At 43.5% G+C, this 22,456-nt stretch overlaps 2 protein-coding genes and 1 long non-coding RNA gene across 4 annotated transcripts; 2 read left to right on the top strand and 1 right to left on the bottom strand.

Annotated features, from left to right (window-relative positions):
• Window positions 1-838: 838 nt before the first annotated feature.
• On the top strand, window positions 839-2,602 carry LOC120423866 (60S ribosomal export protein NMD3). The gene is made up of 2 exons (XM_039587814.2): window positions 839-1,006; window positions 1,079-2,602. Exons 1-2 carry the CDS (start codon window positions 945-947, stop codon window positions 2,547-2,549), a joined length of 1,533 nt encoding a protein of 510 aa, XP_039443748.1. The 5' UTR covers window positions 839-944; the 3' UTR covers window positions 2,550-2,602.
• Window positions 2,603-2,715: 113 nt separating this feature from the next.
• LOC120423864 (PHD finger protein 14) lies at window positions 2,716-14,864 on the bottom strand. Its single transcript, XM_039587813.2, has 6 exons — window positions 14,485-14,864; window positions 6,220-9,201; window positions 6,046-6,156; window positions 5,640-5,989; window positions 5,471-5,579; window positions 2,716-2,861 (listed from the first exon to the last, which is right to left on the bottom strand). Exons 2-6 carry the CDS (start codon window positions 9,166-9,168, stop codon window positions 2,844-2,846), a joined length of 3,537 nt encoding a protein of 1,178 aa, XP_039443747.1. The 5' UTR covers window positions 9,169-9,201; window positions 14,485-14,864; the 3' UTR covers window positions 2,716-2,843.
• On the top strand, window positions 10,391-13,238 carry LOC120423867 (uncharacterized). 2 transcript variants are annotated; one of them, XR_008211984.1, is made up of 4 exons: window positions 10,391-11,407; window positions 11,464-11,589; window positions 11,650-11,864; window positions 11,924-13,238. It is a non-coding gene; the product is annotated as an uncharacterized LOC120423867 (long non-coding RNA). The 2 variants fall into 2 exon arrangements; XR_005606292.2 differs by having other exon boundaries at window positions 10,391-11,589.
• Window positions 14,865-22,456: the final 7,592 nt, after the last annotated feature.

Genomic DNA, 22,456 nt, shown 5'->3' with positions numbered 1-22,456 from the left:
TGAATCAAACCTCGTACAGGGTGATTCTACAAAATATTTTTCTGCGTGTAATTTTCATAGTCTAGTGTTATAAATTACAAAAACTTAGACATTAAGACACCAAAAATTAAAAAAATTCAAAATAATACAAAAATTTAATTAAAAATTACAAAGTAGAACTTTTAAATATTAAAAAAACATCAAAATTGAACAGCATTGAAAATTTAGCATTTAAAAATTAACAATTCTAAAATTCAGATTCAGCTTGTACTGTAAATTTATGAATGTTTGAGTTAGGCCGTTGCTAAAACTTCAAAGGAAATAGAAGTCTAACCAACTGAAAACAATTAGAAATGCATTTTCCTGCATTCAAAATCACATTTAGCATGTCTGGGATCGGTCAAAAATATGTTTAATTTTTGTGAAAAAAAATTAAAAAAGTTTTTTTTTCGGCGAAAAAAAAATCTCTTCAATACTTTCACATTTTGATCACATACACGCTCATTTTTGGTTTTCGAGCTCGACAGAATTCTGCCGAAAACAGAACAACTTTAGAATACATCTGAGAATTGATAAAGATTGGACGACTATTGCGCCCTCCACAGGTAAAAAACTGAAACAGTTGCCTTTCTCCATACATTTTGACGAACCCTTGTGTATATACAAATTTACACACCTTTTTTTTAAATAAGGTTTTAGTTTTTTTTGCTTGATTTTTTTTAAATAAATAAAAATGCATGATTTTAGATTTTTTGGCTTGAAATTTGGTGCCCCAGCGCACTCCCATTCTGTGTAGACTTTCTGACAGCTTCTGACAGTTCTTCTTTCATGCGCGTCAACTCGCCTCGCAGATTTTTCTTCCTTTCGCGTGTTTACATGTGCTCACGAGCGAACCGTCCGTTCCGCTCGCTCCGTCGTAAATCCGTCGCATTTCCGCGTTTGAAGCTGTTCCAGATTTGACGGCCATGGAATACATCAGCCAGGAGGTGGCCCCCGGCCCGAGTGCAATCTCGATGAAGAACAAAATGTAAGTTGGTGGAAATTGTGGGATTTTGTGGTGGGTGGAAACATAACCTTGGAATGTTTTTCCTTTTTTCAGTTTGTGCTGCGAGTGCGGAACTCCGATCGAGCCGAATCCGTCGAATATGTGCGTGGCGTGTCTGCGGACGCACGTCGACATTACGGCCAACATTCCGAAGCAGGCGATCGTGTTCTTCTGCCGGAACTGCGAGCGTTACCTGAATCCGCCGAGCGAGTGGGTCCAGTGCAGTCTGGAGTCGAAGGAACTGCTGTCGGTTTGTTTGAAGCGGTTGAAGGGGCTGAAGGAGGTGAAGCTGGTGGATGCGGGGTTTATCTGGACGGAACCGCACTCGAAGCGTATCAAGGTTAAGCTGACCGTGCATGGGGAGGTCATGGACGGGTGCGTGCTGCAGCAGGTCTTCGTGGTGGAGTTCACCGTGAACAATCAGATGTGCGACGATTGTCACCGGACGGAGGCGAAGGACTTTTGGCGCTGCCTGGTCCAGGTGCGCCAGAAGTCGATCAACAAGAAGACGCTGTTTTATTTGGAGCAGATGATTTTGAAGCATAAGGCGCACGAGAATACGCTTGGGATTAAGCCGTCTCCGTCCGGGGGATTGGATTTCTACTACGCGACCGACGCGCACGCCCGGAAGATGGTTGATTTTGTGCAGGCCGTCCTGCCGGTCAAGGTGACCAACTCCAAGAAGCTGATTTCGCACGACATTCACAGCAACTCGTACAATTACAAGTATTCGTACGCGCTGGACGTGGTCCCGATTTCCAAGGGAAGTCTCGTCTGTCTGGGGAAGAAGCTGCAGACGAGCTTGGGGCACATCTCGCCGATCTGTCTGGTCACCAAAGTGGCCAACGCGATTCACCTGATCGATCCGAGGACGGCGCAGATGGCCGAGGTGCAGAACATGGCCTTCTGGAAGAGTCCCTTCGAGGCGATTTGCAACCCCAAGCACATGGTGGAGTTTGTCGTGATGGACGTGGAGATTGTGCGCGACAACGAGAAGAAAAACTTCCCCGGCCAGGGCCCGGTCTCGTTCAGGCACGTCCTCGCCGACGTTTGGGTCGTCAAAGCGTCCGAGTTGGGTATCAACGAGAACACAATCCACACCCGGTCCCACCTGGGCCATCTCCTCAAGGTGGGCGACTCCGTGCTCGGGTACGACCTGGCCGAGGCCAACATCAACAACGGCAACTTTGAAAAGCTCAAACAGGACGCGATTCCGGAGCTGCTGCTGGTCAAGAAGTACTACGACAAATCCCAGCGCAAACAGTCCCGCAACTGGAAGCTCAAGCACCTCACCGAGGACGTCGCGCTGGACACGGACATCGAGGCCGACTACAACGAGTTCCTCGAGGACCTGGAGGAGGATCCGGAGATGCGCCAGAACGTCAACATCTTCAAGGACGCCGCCAGGCAGCAGTCGATGCCGGTGGACGTCAACGATATGGCGGACCCGTCGGTGCCGCGCATCACCCTGGAGGAGATGCTCGACGATCTGGTGCTGGACGATGTCGAGATGGGGGACGCATAAAAACAAATATTTTCTTTTGTTACAAAATAAATTATACCATTTATTGAGACACATTTCTTTTCGTTTTTGTTCTTTTTCGGGCTGCTTTTACTTACAATTCACAGATAAAAGTTCAGAGTTTTGGGCGCACAAATGCGGTTCATGCAGAAATTTAGAAGGAAAATACTTTTTCTCGCGTTGACTGAGTGGCTTGGAATTCAGTGATTCTCGTGCTGCTGCAGCGTAAGCAGTTGGTATCACTGTTTTTGGTGCAAAAACCGGGCGCCATTACTGGTCTGTTTCGGCAGTGCTTCTTCAGTTGGTTTCCGTGTCCTGAAAGGGAAAAGTAAATATAACATGATGTTACAAACAAGCCGGCCCTTCAAGACTTAACAATAGCTCTAATTCTGACGGAGTCAAACTCCTAAAAATTAGATCTCTGTGGGCTCATAAATCTCCGTAAATTATTTCACAACTAGTTTTGTAGGCTGCCCAATCATCTGGTACTTTTTCCTCTTCCAAGATCTCTCTCTTTAACTTGGTGTTGAACTCGGTGAATATGCTCAACAGTTCTACCGAGCTGTAGAGCACCTCGTCTTGTTCCACCTTTAAAGTTACACCGGCGTGATAGCCAGTGTTTTCATGGCTGCTTCCTGCGTCCTTCCACTTTCGGATCCTGTCTGGGGTCTATTGGTGGAATTCGGCGCGTTTGGAGCTGCTGCGGTCATGGCTTCGTCCAAAGATTGTCCTAAGCACTCGCCGTTCGAAAACATCATGCGCTTGCAGGTTCTCCTCTGTTGCAGTTGTTGTCCGACGTCACCAACGATCCAAGGTACACAAACTCCTCCACAACCTCGAACTCGTCACCGTCGACCGTCATGCTCGGTCCTATGCGAGCCCTAAGAGACTCGGTTCCTCCTGCCAGCAGATACTTTGTCTTCGCCACATTCACCTTCAATCCAACATTCTCCGCTTCCCGCTTCGTATCAGTGTATTTCCTGGCCACCTCCTCGAACGTTCTGCGGACAATGTCCATGTCGTCGGCATAGCAGATGAACTGGCTGGACCGGTTGATAATCGTGCCCCGCATGGTGAAGCCCACCCGCCTCATAACACCTTCAAACCCAATGTTGAAACAGAGGCCGAAGATACCGTCGCCTTGTCGCAGTCCCTTGTGCGATTCGATCGGGTCGGACATCGCTCCCGAGATCTTCACGCTGCACCGCGCTCCATCGTTGATTTCTCCATTCTGATCAGCTTCCCGGGAAAACCGTTCTAGTACATGATCTTCCATAGCTCTTCGCGATCGCCCGAGTCGTACGCGGCTTTGAAATCGATGAACAGGTGGTGCGTTTGGAGGATTTGGTCCGTCGTCGATTTCCCCTCCACGAAACCGGCTTGGTACGTCCCTACGAAATCCTTTGCTCGCTCCGACAGACGACAAAAGATGATCTGAGACAGCACTTTGTAGGCCACGTTGAGAATAGTGATAGCTAGATAGTTCTCACATTCCAACTTGTCCCCCTTCTTGTAGATCGGGCATATAACTCCCTCTTTCCACTCCTCGGGTAGCTGTTCTGTGTCCCAGAACTTGACTTTCTCAGCCGGTGTAGACAGGCCGCCAGCTTTTCCGGGCCCATCTTGATGAGTTCCTCACCGATATTATCCTTACCCGCTGCTTTGTTGTTCTTCAGCTTCTTGATGGCATCCCTAACTTCTCTCATCGTGGGTGCTGGCTCGTCTCCGCCGTCCACCATACCGCTGACGTCGTTTCCGATACTCCGCCTCCGGGCCGTTTAGGTGCTCGTCACATTTCGGCTCGCGGCAACCATTCCGGGATTGACTGAGTTTCTTGTAGAACTTGCGCGTTTCGTTGGAGCGATACAGCTGTTCCATGTCCTGGCACTCCAACTCTTCCAAGCGGCGCTTCTTATCCCGAAAAAGATGGGTTTGCTGTCTTCGCAACTGTTTGTACGACTCCTTGTTCCCACGACTGTTATGCAGCGGCCGCTTGTCTCGCGCTGCTTTCTTTTCGTCTCAAATCGCCTGACATTACTCGTCGAACCAGCCGTTCCGTCAAACTCGGTCCACGTACCCGATGGCGCGCGATGCCGCTTCCCTACTGCGCCAGCCGGCCTTCGGAGAGGCTTCGGCGAACTCACTCTCGTCAGACAACGCAGCTTCGAGTTCCCGCGCGTACTAGGTAGCGACCTCAGGATCCTTGAGCCTCTCCAGATTATACTGCTGCGGGCGACGGTTCATAATTTTGTTGACTTCTGACAAGCGTTGGCGCAGCTTTGCCGCCACCAGGTAGTGGTCCGAGTCGATGTCCGCGCCACGGTAGGTTCTGACGTCGATTATGTCCGATAAGTGCCGACGTCGTGTTTTGGACACTTCCTGTACTCGCGGTCAAGAAGCTTCCCATGAGCGGGCTGTGCACATTGATGATGCTCAGATTGAAAAATCGGTCCTTGATTCAAGGACTGACCACCACCGAATTACGTGTTTCGACATTCCGCCCAACACGATTAAAGCTGTCTCCAGCTCCAGTGTAATGCCGCCGCTCCAATACATAGTGTAGTCACCGTACTCCCACTGGTCCTTACCCTTCCAGCACACCTCCTGCAGCTCCACGATGTCGAGGCCGCGGACCCGCAATTCGTTGGAAAGAATGAGGGTGCTCCCATCGAAGTGAGGCTAGTGGAAGTCCTAATTCGACATCCGGTCACCGCTGGTTTCCGTTTGTTCCGGATCCTTAATTCTTCTTGATTGTACGTAACTAGTGTGGTTTCAGTAAGCATCCGAATCAAGACAGCGCTTCCTTGGTTTGCTCTTCCCACTATTTTAGGTTCTGATGTCGATTATGCCCAAGAGGTAGCGATCAGCGTCTCGCTTACGCTGAAAGAAAAAAACCGAATTATCGCCGTATCAATTCAACCTACCGTCGGATCACAGTCGGCACAGTGCCAGGAGTAGCCGCGTCGCTTCGGAGACTTCTTCACCGGCGGGTCCAAACAGCCAAAGTGGTAGTTCTTGTGACATTCGTCGCACCTGGAAGAACGCAAAATTCAGAATTGACCCAGACAAAACCCGCGTGTCGTCAAAACCCACTGCACAACGTTGCTCGCACTGCCCGGCCCCTGACACACGTCACAGCGCATCGATTCCGCGCCGCCAGCGGCGCCACCCATCGACGATGTGTTGTTACTGCTGCCGGTGCTTCCCGCGGACAGGTTCGCCAAGCTGGCCCTGCTGGGCCGTCCGATGCTAAGCCGCCGGCCTCCGCGAGCGCCTCCCCGTCCACCGGAGCTTGCGGGTTTCGTGGGTGGTGGATTCTGCGAGATTACTGGAGCCGATACGGATGCCGCGAGGGACGATTGTGGTCGTGGCGTTGGTTTGAGTTTTTCCGGTGGCGGCGGAGTGGCCGGAGTTACGACGGGGGATGCCAGCGGGGTACTCGTCTGGAAGAGAAGGTTGGTTGAATGCGGGGGTACCGCGGAAGGTTGATGGAACTTACCGTCAACGCTTCGCTGCTGGCCGAAGGCCGCGGCGGTTCCTCTCCGACTATGCTGTCGTTCGGAACGTAGAAGATGGTGTGCGTGTTGGAACCGTCCAGCACCGATTTGATCTGCAAAGACAAGAACTTCCGTTGATCAACGCTGTAAAAGTTTGGACCACTCTTCAACCCTACCTTGATCTTAATCCGCGGTCGGTTGTCCTCCCCACCGGATGCGACAAAACCAGGAACGTCGTTCGGATTCTCCATGTCGTGGTTCTTCCGCTTCCGTTTGCGCTTGTGCTCCTTCGCGGGCGATCCGTCCTCGTGCGGGGACCGATTGCGGTGCTTTTCCTTTTTCCGCTTGCTGTGCTTGTGCGACGAGGACGACGAGGAAAAGCCGCCGGTTCCGGACGTGCCGGCCGTGGCGGCGTCCACCGCAGGTGGAACTTCCACGCCGTCCGGAGCCGGTTCGATGGTCGCTTTGGCGGCTGGAGGTGCTTGCTCCAGCGATTCGCTGGAGGTCGCTGTCAACGTGATGGCCGATTCCGCCGAAGTGAGCGTTTCCTGGGAACTCGCGGAAGCGGGTGGTTCAGGCTCCGTTGGAGCCGGCTCCGCAGGAGTCTTCAGTTTCTTCTTCTTTTCCGGTTTGACCTCTTTGGGTTTGGCGGGGGGTTCCACGACCTCCGGAGCGGGTTCTTCCTTTGGCTGCTCGGGCTTCTTCACCGGAGAGTCCGGGATTTCGATGACTTCAACCTTGGGTTTGACGTCTTCCTGCTTTGGAACCTCCTTATCGGGGGAAGTCGGTTCGGTGACCTTCTTCTTGCGACCTCGCTTGACCGGCGGTGCAGACGCCTTCGGCGTCAACATCTCCACCGAGGTTTCCCCAGCGCTCAGCTTCTCCGCCAGTTCCTGGTCGATTTTCGGGATCTCCAGCAGCAGGTCCTTCGTCTCGATACCGTTTGCGACCGCCACCTTGCTGGGACTATCTCCGGTGCCACTCTTGCGGGGTCGTTTGGGCTGGGAGGTTGGCGCAACGGACACGACGGGTGTGCTTTCCGGGGACTTTTCAAACTCTGGCGAGGGCATGTCGTACGGGACGATGATGCCGTCCTTGCTGTACCGGGTTCGGGACTTGCGCGGGGCTTTCGGCAGGATTACGTGCTCGGGGCCAGAGTCGTCCGACTTGTCGCACTCGGAGCACTGCCAGCCGTACAGTTTGGACTTTTTGGGGTGCCGCGTGAGTGGTGGGTTGAGACAGCCGAGGTGGTAGTACAGATGACAGGTGTCGCACTTGGCGAGGAGGTGCTGGTCGGAGCAGCGCTTGCAGATTCCGCACTCGTTCAGCAGTTCTTCGCTGTTTTGCTTGCACTGGGTGCTGAGAATTCGGCCGGTGTCGTCCCGTTTGCCCGGGGCGATGAGGTTCTGCAGTGGGAATCCGACGCCCATTTTGAGGGCGGCGGCCGTTGGGACCGTTATGGTACGAGCAGGGGGCGTTGAGCTGGGCGTGTTGATCACTACGCTGGGGTTTGCGACCATTGGAGGGACCGACGGTGGTTTCCCGATCTGCTCGATCGGGATCAGAGCCTTGTTCGGGCAGAGAGCGTGAATGTCGTCGTACAGCTTCCGGATGGCGTCCTTCAGATCATCGTTCTGGTTCAGCGCTTCCTGGTTGATCTTCATCGTAGAGTCGTACTTGTCCCGGAGTCGTTGCTGCTCGTCCAACAGCTGCTGATTCGAGGTGACCTGCTGCTGCAGATTCTTCTTGATCTCCTTAAGACGCACCGTACGATCCAGGTAATACCCGATGAACTCGACGCTGAACGCCGGTGGAATGTGCCACTTCTTGCGGACATCCGCCAACGCGGTCATCTGCGCCTCCTGGAACTCCATCGCAGCAGTGTCAATGCCCATGAGTTCCGCCTTCAGCAACAGCTTCTTGCAGGCCGTCGCCGAAGTCGTGATCAACCGTGGCATCTTCTGCGTCGGAACCCACGGAGGATTCTTCGTCTCCTTGTGGTGCACGTACTTCTTCCGGTGCTTGGCCAACTTCCGCTCAATCCTCACCTGCTCCGGCGAAGGCTTCTCCAACCGTTTCGCTTCCTGCTCCATCTTCCGCTGAATGCCCTTCAACCGGATCGCGTTGTAGTTCCTCTTCCGGTGTTTGATCAACGTCTTATCCGAGTGGATCTTACAGTGCGCGTAAAACGGATCCGCCTGGTCCGCCTCCTCCGAGTGCGCCTCCGACAGCAACCCAGCGTACTGCGCACAAGTCACGTGAAAGTACGTCTTACACATCCCGGCGTCACACCCGATACAAACGCCCGTCCTCGCGTACTTCGCATCATCACACAAGCTGCACGTTTTGGCGCCCCACTTGTTGTACGGCATCTCGAACAGCGTCACCGACGACAGCTGGTCAACCTCCCCGAACGCCACCCCCGGCACGTACAGCGCACAAACCAGGTGCACCCACTTCCCCACGTCCGTCTCCTTGAAAATCCCACCCTTGTTCGGACACAGCTCGCAGTCCGGATCGCTCACCCCGGCCTTACACGCCTCACAGAACCACGGCTCCGTCGAACACGACGACACCGTACTGCTCACGCTCGTACTCTCACTAACCCCGTAGCAACCCTCGTGCACCGTCACCCCGCACCCATCGCACTCCACAATCTCGTTCTGATCGTCACTCCGATCGCCCAAACACGCACAGCAAATCGACGCCGACAGCAACTTCAACGTCGCCTTGTCCATCCCCTTCACGCTCTTCTTCAACGCCTCCTCCAAACTCACCACCTTCTTCACCACCTCCACCACCTTCTCCCCCTCCTTCTCCTTCCCCTTGGAACCACTCCCCGTCGTTCCACTGTCCTCACTCCCCTCATCCTCATCTCCCTCGTCCGACCCATCACTCGACCCGCTGTTCCCATCATCATCATCATCATCGTCGTCATCCGAGCCGCCACCACCACCTCCCCCACCCCCATCGTCGTCGTCCTCCTTCGAACCGGCCGAGCAGTCGTCGCTGTCGTCGTCGTGGTCCTCGATGCGAAAGTCCGAATCGGACGAGCTCTCACCGAGGTCAAAGTCCAGCAGCGTCTGGGTGGTCAGGTCGACGCCCGCAGACGCCTTCCGCTTCATTCTGCTCTCCGTCGTTGCGGGTTTTGGGGGGCCCTGAAAGAAGAGAAAGGGTTGTCGTTAAAACAACGATAGGGAGTTTCAAGGTCTTCATTTGAATCAAAGGATGTTTTAGCAATATACATGACTGCAGAGAGGATTCGATCCGAGGTGTACAAATTCCTCCACAACCTCGAACTGGTCCCCGTCGTCACTTGGTCCAATACGAGCAGTGAGGGTACCAAAAATTAGGATGGCCGACAGTCATAACGTGCTCTTCCTCACAGTACCATCGTGGGTCACTTCTAATCCAACGGCCGTTGGCGTACGAACTCCTTGCAGCTTCGTTTAAACGCGTTGGTGTTGCTTATCGTCCTTGCATTCTCTTGAAGCTGGTTGTTAAGTTTAAATCCTTTGTAAAACAGCGAGTTCTGCGTGCATGCCTTTTTCCAGTTCTGCAATTTTGTCAGCTCCTCTAGTGTCATAGCGTACGATTTGGCCACGGAGATGGAGACGTGCTGGTTGAAATCCATCTTGCAGTCAATCGTGACGCCCAAGGCTACGATGGAGTGAACACGTTTGAGTGTGGATCGGCCTATGTTGTACTCCGCAAGATTTGGTTCACTTCCATTCCGTTCTGAACGCACCAGCGAAGCAGCACGTCTTCATGGTAAGCACGGACGTCGTCAGAATCGCCAATTCACCGGAAGATTTTGAGGTCGTCGGCGTACAGCAGCTTGCGTGACTGGAGACGGGAACACAAGTTAATGTTGTAGGTTATAATCAATATATTCGTTGATGTTCAGTTTTGTATCCAGCATAACTCTGAGGTATTTAATCGTCTCCACCCGCACCACAACTCCTCCATCCATCTGTACACGCCGTCTGCAGTCGTTGTTCTGCCATGCCGTCACAACCATACACTATGCCTTCGCGATTTCTTGTGGTACTCCGAGCTTGACTGCTGATCCTGATGACACCGCTCTATTGTCCCTTGCAACTTGCGTCCGGTTTACCAGAAAACTGCTCCGCCTTTCTTGGGTATGCCTATAAGTTTCGTCCGGTCAATGGTTTCGAAGGCCCGCTTCAGATCCACGAAGACTGAGAGAACGATTGTTCCTTCTTCAATACACAGCTTCCACTTCAACAGCTGTCGATTCAGCGCCGATTCACAGGAGTGATGTTTGTGAAAACCAGATTGTTCCTTCAGCAGCACACCAGTGCGATCAATGAACGCCATCAGTAGCGTGGTTCACGTTTCTATGAAAAAGACAAAAGTTGTTATTTTGTCTTGCATCAACCGGAATTTCGTTCTTTTATGTCCCCAGAAGCACTCCTGAAAATTTGAGCCCATTTGGTAAGGTCTAGGAGCTCCAGTTTTAATTTGAAATTTATATGGGATTTTGATTTATTTTCCATGGGAAACTATCTTTTTTTACATTGTATTAGGAATTTTTTTTATAAATCGATGAAATGACTTGATTCTTATAGTAGGAGATAGGTTTTGAACTGGGGAACAACTTTGTAGAACATACCAACATGCTAGGAAGTGACCCTTTAAAGATACAGATACTTTTAGATGGTGGCTTTTGAAGGGGCTTTACTGTGTGGGGTGAAACGGGCTAGCTGGCGTAAGTTCAAGATATCTTTGGTTTTTAATCGATGGTGCTTTGACTTTTTCTAGTCATATTTACAAAGTTATTTTTAGAACATTTATTTATAGACAAGCATGGGCTACGGTTTTGGCCAGCAGTGTTTTGTGAGTTTTCAACGATAGCAAAATCTTTTCCTTGGACAATCTGGCCACCGGTGTTGTTCCAGGTTATCAAATGGATGATGAGACAGTTCGGACACCGGCACTGTTCCGGGTTGGCGGTTTGCTGTTTGTCAAATATGTTTTACAAGAATTGGTGGACAGTTTCGACACCGGCATTGTTCCGGGTTGGCGGTTGGCGGGTTATCAAAGACTGTTCTTGTTAGGGGATCGGTAAGAGTTAGTTCCACTATAGCTGCCAAAGTGTATATCCATCACATTACCCGCAGATATCACAGCTCTCTGAGCCGGACCGACCATTAGCGCTCTGTAGAGGTGGACCAGGTGAAGAGCACGAGGCCATACAGAAAAAATCAGCACGTCGCAAATCCCGACAACATCCAACGAGTACTTCGGGAAGGTCAAAGCGGAGAACAACGAGAACCTCGCCCTGTATGAAGCGCCGAGAACGACGTTTCTGAACACCGCCAGCTGGATCGGACGCACGACGTAGGTGAAGGTATTTAGGAACAAGCTGGCAGACAATAATTAAGACCCTGTCTCAGGTGAGCAAGAGCGTTCAGACGCACACGGAGACACACCGGCTATGCACCCTAGGACGACTCCGATCTAGATCGGACGCGCGAGAGTGGAGACGGCAGGAGAGACGAATCGCACGCCAGAAATCAACCGTAAGCGAGTCAGCAGCAAATGACGCCTATCTCTGACCAAGTTTTCCTCATTCTCAAAAGTTAAAGGTCACCACCGCAAACACGGGTACAAGTGAAGCACGGCCCATTATCAAGGTCAAGCAGACATGGAAACAAGATGTATGTTCGCTGAACCACGCGGAGTCTCACCGATACCAATAAATTGCCCAACTCAGACAACAAGAGCGGTACTCGAAGCACACGGATAACTACAGGAGTAACTGAAGCTAGAAAAAACGCCCCATGGACCGAACGGGGTAAGATCAAACTAAGTTCGAGTGAGAACATTGAGAGCTAACTACATCTGTTTCCGTAGGTTTGGTGTTCCTGTCCCTGAGCGCGAGGACGGATCAATCGTGCACAGGTTGAGCTGATTGGCTGGTGGATTCGACTAGAGCGCTTCATTCGCTCCAAGCATCTGGTAGAGCAGGGCCATGCGCGCTGATGGAGTGCTCGAAAATCGGGCGCATCACGTGGACGCAGAGCGGAGTGCGTGCCAACACCGTACGCGCAACAATATCCTACGCGTCGGGCGGACGCAAAGCTTCGTGCGCGGCAACACCGTACATCAGAGACATGCGAGGTTGAAGTAGGAGTTTTGAATCTATTTTCAACCTTATCAACAGCTGTTAAAATGAGTTATTGCGTTGATTGTTTTAATTATTTGTTATAAAAAACTGAAATACACAAACAATCGAAACAGTGTTGTTTACTTTAGGTTCTGTCCCGAAATGCAATTCCCAATCTGAAACTAACCCCTGATTAAATCGACTCCCAAACTATATCCTTCAATCCCGACCAATTTCGTAAGCGTGACCAGCCCCTCCCCGTCCTCCCATCTTTTCAAACTTCTTAACTGATCGACAGACAACTGTGTCGATCCCCTAACAAGAACAGTCTTTGATAACCCGCCAACCGCCAACCCGGAACAATGCCGGTGTCGAAACTGTCCACCAATTCTTGTAAAACATATTTGACAAACAGCAAACCGCCAACCCGGAACAGTGCCGGTGTCCGAACTGTCTCATCATCCATTTGATAACCTGGAACAACACCGGTGGCCAGATTGTCCAAGGAAAAGATTTTGCTATCGTTGAAAACTCACAAAACACTGCTGGCCAAAACCGTAGCCCATGCTTGTCTATAAATAAATGTTCTAAAAATAACTTTGTAAATATGACTAGAAAAAGTCAAAGCACCATCGATTAAAAACCAAAGATATCTTGAACTTACGCCAGCTAGCCCGTTTCACCCCACACAGTAAAGCCCCTTCAAAAGCCACCATCTAAAAGTATCTGTATCTTTAAAGGGTCACTTCCTAGCATGTTGGTATGTTCTACAAAGTTGTTCCCCAGTTCAAAACCTATCTCCTACTATAAGAATCAAGTCATTTCATCGATTTATAAAAAAAAATTCCTAATACAATGTAAAAAAAGATAGTTTCCCATGGAAAATAAATCAAAATCCCATATAAATTTCAAATTAAAACTGGAGCTCCTAGACCTTACCAAATGGGCTCAAATTTTCAGGAGTGCTTCTGGGGACATAAAAGAACGAAATTCCGGTTGATGCAAGACAAAATAACAACTTTTGTCTTTTTCATAGAAACGTGAACCACGCTAGCCATCAGTTATTCCTTCACGATTGTCTCCATGGCTTTCGCGTACAGCGGCAACATGTTGATAGGTCTGTGGTCTTCCGGATTTTTGGATTTTAGAACGTTTTGGATTGGAATCACCGCGTCTGGGAATTCACCTTGCGACAGCGACTTGTTTACGATATCCAGCAGATCAACTGCAGCCACGACCAAAGTATCCGTCTTGGCATGCTTTTTTTGGGTTGGTAATGACTGCACGCCATCGGTTGCAAGAGGAGCTCAACATCAACATCTCCTTGTGGTGATCTTCAGGTGTACTTTTTTCGGAGATTATGCTGGAAGTAGGTACTTTGTACGACCATGTTCTTGGAGGGTCGTTTCCCAATCACCCACTTAAGACCTGGTCACTTCTTTAAGTAATGTTTTGTATGCTTAACATCTCTCTGTCTAAAGTCTAAGGCATTCTGTAATTACATTAACCTAAGCCTAAAGTAAATTAGCACCGTAACATTATCTCGCTGGTTCTAGGTAGTTTGTGTTAGAATAAATATGGAGGTTCCGTCAACTGGGGCAAATCGGGACTACAATTTGAATAGGGACAACTGTTTTTAGAGAACTTTAAAGAATGAAGATAGGAAAATGTTGTACTGTTTTTTACGAAACCAATCAAACATATCTAAGTATTGTGCAACAATAAGGCAAAAACAGCTTTCCCGATTCACCCCAGATGACGGTATGGATTTCTCTATGAATCCAAAAAATAGCAGAGTTGAGTAATTCATTAATCTAATAAAAAGTGTAGTAATCTAACAGGCTCTCGTCAGAAATAAACAATCAACATATAAATTACATTTTAATCTATCTTCATATTACTGCGACCTTATTGCGAGTTCTAACTTTTTTGGACACACCTATTCAACATATTGCAAATTTTAATTCATTTGAAAAGAACAACAATTTCAACTATTTACTTAAGGGCGACATATCTAATCTTAATAATTTGTAGAAAAGCAAAATTTTAATTTTCTAGACAAAGTTCTTTGATATGCAAAACATTATAAGTACCTTTGAAAACAAAAAATCCTAATAATTATCATTAAATTTCAATAAACTAAAAACAAATTAAATTCCTATCATTCGTGATGCAACAAATTCTGATCTTTCATTACCAATAATACAAGATAAATTAACTGATTCTTTGAAGATTACCAAAATAATCCAAAGTTTTGCAAATTCAATCCTCCCCAAAATTAGCAAACAAAAACACCCAAAATTCTAACCTCACTTCAGAAAGTTCTTCTCCGGTTTCGCGATGCACCTTTTGTTGCTTTCTCTCTCTCTCCGTCTCCCTCCCTCTCTCTCACACACACACGCACGCACCCTTCCTCCTGAATGAATGTCTGCCGTCGACGAAAAAAAAAAGTAAGAAAAGCAAATTCAGCGTTTGTCGCGCAAGAAAAACGCACTTTTCGCCGGAAAATCGCCCGTTTTTCGCGCACTTTACCCTCGCAACGACCGCGCCCGAACGCGGCGCAACTTTTCGCGATAATTTCCACCGGAAAGGGGAGGTTTTTCTCAGAAAAACTGCACTTTTTTTCCTGCGGGGCCGCTACACGGCCGTCGACCGATTTTGTGGGTGCTGCACTCTCAATCGCCTGCTGCGACGACGACGACGAAGCTTGAAAATTTGACTTTTCCTCTTTCTCTCCGCCGACGACGGCGGCTGTCAGGGAAAAGGGTGAGCATGTGTGCGTGTGTTGCGTCATGAAGGGTGGGGTTTGCCGACAGGTTGCGTTGGCGGCTCTGAGTGTGTGGTGGCGCACTCTCTAGGTGAAAATTGGAGATGGTTTGTGCAGGCGCTAAATGGGTTCGTGTCTGAGGAACAATGCCCGCTCTGGTACAGTAAAACCGCGTTGGTTTGGCATTTTTCTAATTAAACACAATCCAACAGCACTTTTAACAAATTCAGATTTAAATGTATTCCTGATTGAAGTTTCATAATTTATATTGCGCTCATGTTTTTAAATATTATTTTTGTTAAGAAAGTTTGCACTTTTTTCCTGTTGTAAATAATTATGTAAAATAGTTTATCAAGATAAATAATATCCAAGTGTGAAGATGTTTATTCTTTCAAGAAAAATGGATTGTAAAATGCATTACAGGTGACGACAGTTGCCTTGCAATTATTTGTTTTAAAAATTTTATGCTCTTCCGAATTAAACTTAATATAATATTTTATATTCTTTTGTAAATAGTAACGTGACCATAAATTCAAAAAATAAAAAAAAATATTAATCAGGACTAAACATAATATAACTTAAAACACCTCCGGAATAATATGTTTTAAACTTTATGTCAACTACCACTTATTCAGTGTCAGTGAGAAAAGAATCCCGCTCGAATAAGAGCCAGCTAGGCCAAACCTAAGCCTGTGTTCTCACTGTGTAATATTGTCCCGCAAAATCAGGGGCAGATTTTTTTATGTAATAATTTTAATGCTTTTTCCTACATTGATTATAATTTTTAACGTGTTTTCAAAATATTTAAAATTAAGAGAGAAAGAGAGAGTTCTCTACACAATTTTTTTTTATTCTGGGATCTTGGTGTCTCCCGTATGCCCTAAGAAGATATTTTGAAACTAAACTAATTATTGAATATTCTAAATGTAAAACTAATTTGCAGTCGTAAAGAACTTTATTAGTAAAATTTTGATAAAGAGCACCGTTTAGCAATTTTTAGGTAACTTTTTGAAAAATTCACAGTTTTCCAATTTCAAAAAATATTGCTCATGTTAGCTAATTTTTAGTTGCCGAGATATGGCTATGCACACATAAAAAAAAACAGGACAAATGAGAATATCTCAATGTTGCCCAATTTAGTATTTTTTTTTATCTCCGATATCTCGGGAACGAATGATCCGATTTTCAATGCAAAAAAAGTGCAGTTTTCTGAAAATCAAAAATATTTTTCAATAAAAAATAATTTGAAATTTATATTTTTATGTTTTGTCAAAATTAAGCGTTAAAAAACATCAGCGTTAAAACTTCAGAATATTTTTAATTGAAAAGAGCAGAACAATTTACAAAAAAAAAAACAATCATGTTTGCCGAAGCCACCAAATCGATCAAAAAATAAAATCAACAGATACAAATTATTGCTTTTACACCATTAGAATTTGTATGGAAAATGGTATGGACAAACTGATAATGCAAAATGGCTTCTTTGGACGTATAGAAGGTACCCAAATGAGCAGTTCTCTACGGAATCGGTCTTTTTTCTTTAATTTTAATTTTTGTATTTTTTAATCCGGCTGAAACTTTTTTGGTGCCTTCGGTATGCCCAAAGAAGCCATTTTGCATCATTAGTTTGTCCATATAATTTTCCATACAAATTTGGCAGCTGTCCATACAAAAATGATATGTGAAAATTCAAAATTCTGTATCTTTTGATGGAATTTTCTGATCGATTTGGTGTCTTCGGCAAAGTTGTAGGTATGGATATGGACTACACTGAAAAAAAATGATACACGGTAAAATTTTTTTTGGTGATTTTGAATTTCACTTTTTGTCACTAAAACTTGATTTGCAAAAAACACTATTTTTTTGATATGTTTTAGAGGACATAAAATGCCAACTTTTCAGAAATTTCCAGAATGGGCAAAAAATCTTTGACCGAGTTATGATTTTTTGAATCAATACAGATTTTTTCAAAAAATCGAAATATTGGTCGCAAACAATTTTCAACTTCATTTTTCGATGTAAAATCGAATTTGCAATCAAAAAGTACTTCGACTATTTTCAAAAAAGTTACCTAAAAATGGCTATAACTTGAAAACGGTGCACTTTATCAAAATTTCACTAAAGTACTTTTTGATTGCAAATTCGATTTTACATCGAAAAATGAAGTTGAAAATTGTTTGCGACCAATATTTCGATTTTTTTGAAAAAAAAACTGTATAGATTCAAAAAATCATAATTCGGTCAAAGATTTTTTGCCCATTCTGGAAATTTCTGAAAAGTTGGCATTTTATGTCCTCTAAAACATATATATATAAAAAAAAAATAGCGTTTTTTTGCAAATCAAGTTTTAGTGATAAAAAGTTAAATAAAAAAATCACCAATTTTTTTTACCGTGTATCATTTTTTTCCAGTGTAGTCCGTATCCATACCTACAACTTTGCCGAAGACACCAAATCGATCAGAAAATTCCATCAAAAGATACAGAATTTTGAATTTTCACATATCATTTTTGTATGGACAGCTGCCAAATTTGTATGGAAAATTATATGGACAAACTAATGATGCAAAATGGCTTCTTTGGGCATACCGAAGGCACCAAAAAAGTTTCAGCCGGATTAAAAAATACAAAAAAAATCGAATGACCGAAATTTCAGAGAATTGCTCAATAGTTTCAGCCTGGTCAAAAACAGCAGAAAATCGAATGGTCGAAGCATGTGTAGATGTAAAAAATTAAAATTCTTCGTTTTGTTTTGCCTTTCTAACAAAAGAAAAGTTTAAGGTTTACTTTTGGAAAAACGCTTTTCTCAGAAATCTTTGAAAATTCGAGCACGGATGGGAATCGTCTCAGACAAAATCCTATTACTAATTTGAAGGTTCGTTCTTTCGATTGAATTTTGACCCGAAACTCGGAACTCAAAGCCTGATTTGTGAGAACTCCTTTTGAAATACTTGTGCGATATTTCTTAAGTTAATCATAGACTAACATTGAAGACTGAGTACCCTTTATATTTTTCTAATTATGTGAATCAAATATGTTTTTTTCTTAATTAAATATTATCATATTGTGACCCATAATTATTTAACTTCTGATATTTAAAAATTGGCTTTCGAGATTGAGCCTAAAAAGACTCGAGGCTTTAGGTCAAATTCTCACTGAGTGGTGAAATTATGTTTCTGAAAAATTAATTGCACCAATATTTTTGTCGGATTTTCATCATTTTGTAAGAAAGGCTCTATTTCACCTCATGGTTATATTAAATCGAGTTATTTTTTAATAACAGCCCAGAACCCACAAACAATTCAACCTACACATTTATTTTTCATATATTCACATTTTCACTTTAAAATTACTACTTACTACTGCTGCTACGACTACTATAGCAACAGTTTCTATCTGTTAAATTTTGTGTCAGAAAAAAGTGTGTACCTTATTTTACTTCAGAAACTGATGTCAGCGAGTTGAAATTTATAAAATTTTAGTTTTAATCACATTTCTTATACACAAAATCATGTAAAATTACAACAAAAAGAGAAAAAAATCCATTGTCAAATTTTGAACTTCCAAACTTCCACTTTTTTGTATCTGATACACAAATCACCAACCAATCTGTCGCATTAAATTGGTCATTGTGTGTCTCTCTTCTGAGAGACAAATAAAATTTGCCACTCCAAAAAAGTGGTGTCATCGCTGTTTTCCCCAGGAAAATTTACGTTCCCGACATCATTGAGGATTTTAAAAGGCCAATAAAAAAGGCGAAAATCGAAACCTAGGGTTTTGCGTTGTTTCACAGAGCAATAGATTTAGCACGAACAGTTCAAATTTTGACATATTTTCTGAAGACCTCTTTTCAAGAGCAAACTTTTTTTTAAGGCAGTAAAAGACTTTGCTTCAGTTTAAATATTGTCTCTCCATTTTTTGTCTGTGAGAGGAAACCAGTCGATGCAATTTTTACTTCCACCAAGCCGAAAAAACCCATTCGCTGCACGTTTCCTGAAATTGTGGCATTTTGTACTGGTAGCGAACCACCACCGAAACGGGCCTTCCTAATAAATTTAACATAAACGATGGCGCCACGCGTGAAAATTATCACTTCTGTTAGTTTTGTTTTGTATGTGTGCAGGCACCTCCATGTTTGTGTGAGCTTTTTTTTCGGAATATTTCAACTAAGTGAAAAAAGAGCTTATCGCGCGTGGTGTTTTAGTTGAAACTTTTTGCGCGCCATTTTTCTGGACCGCCATTTTCTAGGTATGAATTTGAATGATTTATGGTTATTTCAACAATGTTGCACTGTGTGGCCAAACCATTTATCATGCAAAGTGTAAAAACAGAATACGTCCTCGCTGCTGCTGCTGCCTGCTACTTCACAAATACAAAATCGAGAGATTGCCATTTATTACCGGGCTCGCCACGCCGCCGTTTTTACGCCATGAATTGACAATGGATTTTTATGACGGTTTCCCGCGACGTTTTTAGTGAGCGGATTTAAAATTCACATCCAATATGGTGATTTTCACTCGCGGTGATTGGGCATAAAACAATTTATGGTTTGTATTGAAAATCGCTGGCAGCCAAAAGTTTCTGACGAAAAAGAGCATCAGAATCTTGATGAGGATACATCATTACTGCGATGGTGATAGAAGTGCTGAATCATTCATGAAAGCAACCAGTGTACAAAACATTTTGGCATGTCTTAATAAATTTAATGTCAAACATTTAATAATAGGGTCCTAAAACGCTGTGTAAATTTTTATGTACAACGGTAACAAACATGTTTCAAAACCATTTCTGATAACTTTGTCTTATTCATTTTAATCCAAAAAAATAAATTTTACGAATGACTGTTGTTCTCTAGAAACGAGCTGTCAAGCAAGATACTTTCTGTCAAGACGTTAATTACAAAAAAATATCTTAGATCATTTGTGATCGAAGCGTCATTGTGCTGATAAAAATAAGCTTTATCAGCAATTTAAGCCTAGTTTTAAGACCCAATAAGGCCGCTGCAAATATTTTTCGAACATTGTTTTGTTACTCAAAATCAATTTCATAGAATTTTTCATTTTTCATCTTTCTTTGTCTTTTTGTTATTTTGTCATTTTGTCTCTTTGTCTTTTTGTCTTTTTGTCTTTTTGTCTTTTTGTCTTTTTGTCTTTTTGTCTTTTTGTCTTTTTGTCTTTTTGTCTTTTTGTCTTTTTGTCTTTTTGTCTTTTTGTCTTTTTGTCTTTTTGTCTTTTTGTCTTTTTGTCTTTTTGTCTTTTTGTCTTTTTGTCTTTTTGTCTTTTTGTCTTTTTGTCTTTTTGTCTTTTTGTCTTTTTGTCTTTTTGTCTTTTTGTCTTTTTGTCTTTTTGTCTTTTTGTCTTTTTGTCTTTTTGTCTTTTTGTCTTTTTGTCTTTTTGTCTTTTTGTCTTTTTGTCTTTTTGTCTTTTTGTCTTTTTGTCTTTTGTCTTTTTGTCTTTTTGTCTTTTTGTCTTTTTGTCTTTTTGTCTTTTTGTCTTTTTGTCTTTTTGTCTTTTTGTCTTTTTGTCTTTTTGTCTTTTTGTCTTTTTGTCTTTTTGTCTTTTTGTCTTTTTGTCTTTTTGTCTTTTTGTCTTTTTGTCTTTTTGTCTTTTTGTCTTTTTGTCTTTTTGTCTTTTTGTCTTTTTGTCTTTTTGTCTTTTTGTCTTTTTGTCTTTTTGTCTTTTTGTCTTTTTGTCTTTTTGTCTTTTTGTCTTTTGTCTTTTTGTCTTTTTGTCTTTTTGTCTTTTTGTCTTTTTGTCTTTTTGTCTTTTTGTCTTTTTGTCTTTTTGTCTTTTTGTCTTTTTGTCTTTTTGTCTTTTTGTCTTTTTGTCTTTTTGTCTTTTTGTCTTTTTGTCTTTTTGTCTTTTTGTCTTTTTGTCTTTTTGTCTTTTTGTCTTTTCGATATACACAAAAAAATGTGAAGGATTTCTTTCAAATTTCCCATGAAAATAAATCCCATTAATTTTTGTTTTTCACATATCAATCTCAGCATTTTACGAATAGTTTATTATCGTTTTCATTTGATTCAAATCGCGCCCGGCTCCGTGTTTGTCTCTGCAGTTAATTTGTTTTTCTTTTGTTTTCCTGTAGAATTTCAAGTTTGCCAGTTTGTTCTGTTTTTTCTGTGTTTGTGTATTTTCAGCAGAAATTTTACTTTTTATCTTAACACTGTTTTTGCTTTGCTCACCTCACGTAGACTTAGAAGTTAATTTTTACAATCATTCTCATTCTGCGTCTGTGCTCTAGTGTGTGTGTTTGAATGTTGGTTCAAAATGTATTGTTTTGTTTTTTTGTTTACAATCAGTTGATTTTTCTGTTACTCTGTCATTTACGTTTAGCCAAGTTTGTTTACGCCTATAGATGTGTTGGTTTCTCTTTTTTTTCTTCTCAGTTTTGCTTATTCATTTATCTAAAACGCGAGTAATTCCTACAATTTGAACTAGAAAATGGATGATCCGTTTGTTGATTAGAGTTGTTTCTTTCTCTGTTTTCGTATGAAGTTTGAATGTATGAGATTCTCCGAATGTATGAGAGCGAGAGAGATTCGACTGAGTTGTGAGAATGTTTTGCTGCAAAATGCGTTCTTACAGGCTAAATTAGAAATGGATAGGTTTGCTTAATTTTCGCGCTTCTTTGCTGTATTTCTTTTTGGTATATATAATGATTTAATAGAAAAAATAGTACTAACGCAACTGCCTCAACGCAAATGCTTTCGTTTTTAATAAAAATATATGTATTTGCTTGCTTGTATAATCATGCTTTGCTCAGTTTAAGAGATTCTAGTAAAGTAGCGGCGGCTACTCTCTTTAAATATATTTCGATAGACTTTTTTTTTAAGAAAAGGAAACTAGAAGGTTGCACATAATCTACTACCACAAAATAGTTACACATATCGCTCACCACGTAGAAGATAAAATAGGAGGTTAATGTTAAGGGAGGTCATTTGTTTTAAAAGGGAAAAAGGGGAAAACTATCTCTGCACAGTTCACTAAAAATACTTACATCGTCGTGAGTTATTTCATCACTGATTTTCTGTTTCTGTTATCATACTTTAAATAGTCTGTAGTTAAACTTTACCACGTCGCAATAATAGGTTCTTATGAATAAATCTTTTTTTTTCTTGTGTTTTTCTTCAATATTTTTATATGAAAAGGCAATAAGTGTACTTAAATTCTGTTTTTTTTTTCAAATAATTTGTCACATTCACTTGTTTTCAATATATTTAACGCTTTTTTTTCTCGCTCACAGTCGTCGACCTTCCTAAAGATTTTTCTTTGAATAAATTCAAACACATATCAGTTAGTCAACAAAACTTCGTTTAGTTCTTGCGTGTTTATTTGTTTCAGTGTGTACACGCACATCCAAAAATACTCAGATTGCGTCAAAATTAAACTCGAAAGGGAGTAAATGTCAGATTTTTGGTGAAATTTGCTCAAATCTGACAATTTTTCCAATTTATTATTACTAAAGAAGATATTAAACTATGACAAACAAACAAACTCGCACTTTTTGACAGTT

Source organism: Culex pipiens, chromosome 1 (genome assembly GCF_016801865.2).
Source record: "Culex pipiens pallens isolate TS chromosome 1, TS_CPP_V2, whole genome shotgun sequence".
In the NCBI taxonomy this organism is placed as follows: domain Eukaryota; kingdom Metazoa; phylum Arthropoda; class Insecta; order Diptera; family Culicidae; genus Culex; species Culex pipiens.
Note: the sequence above shows the minus strand (reverse complement) of the source record. Positions and strands in the feature narration are given on the sequence as shown.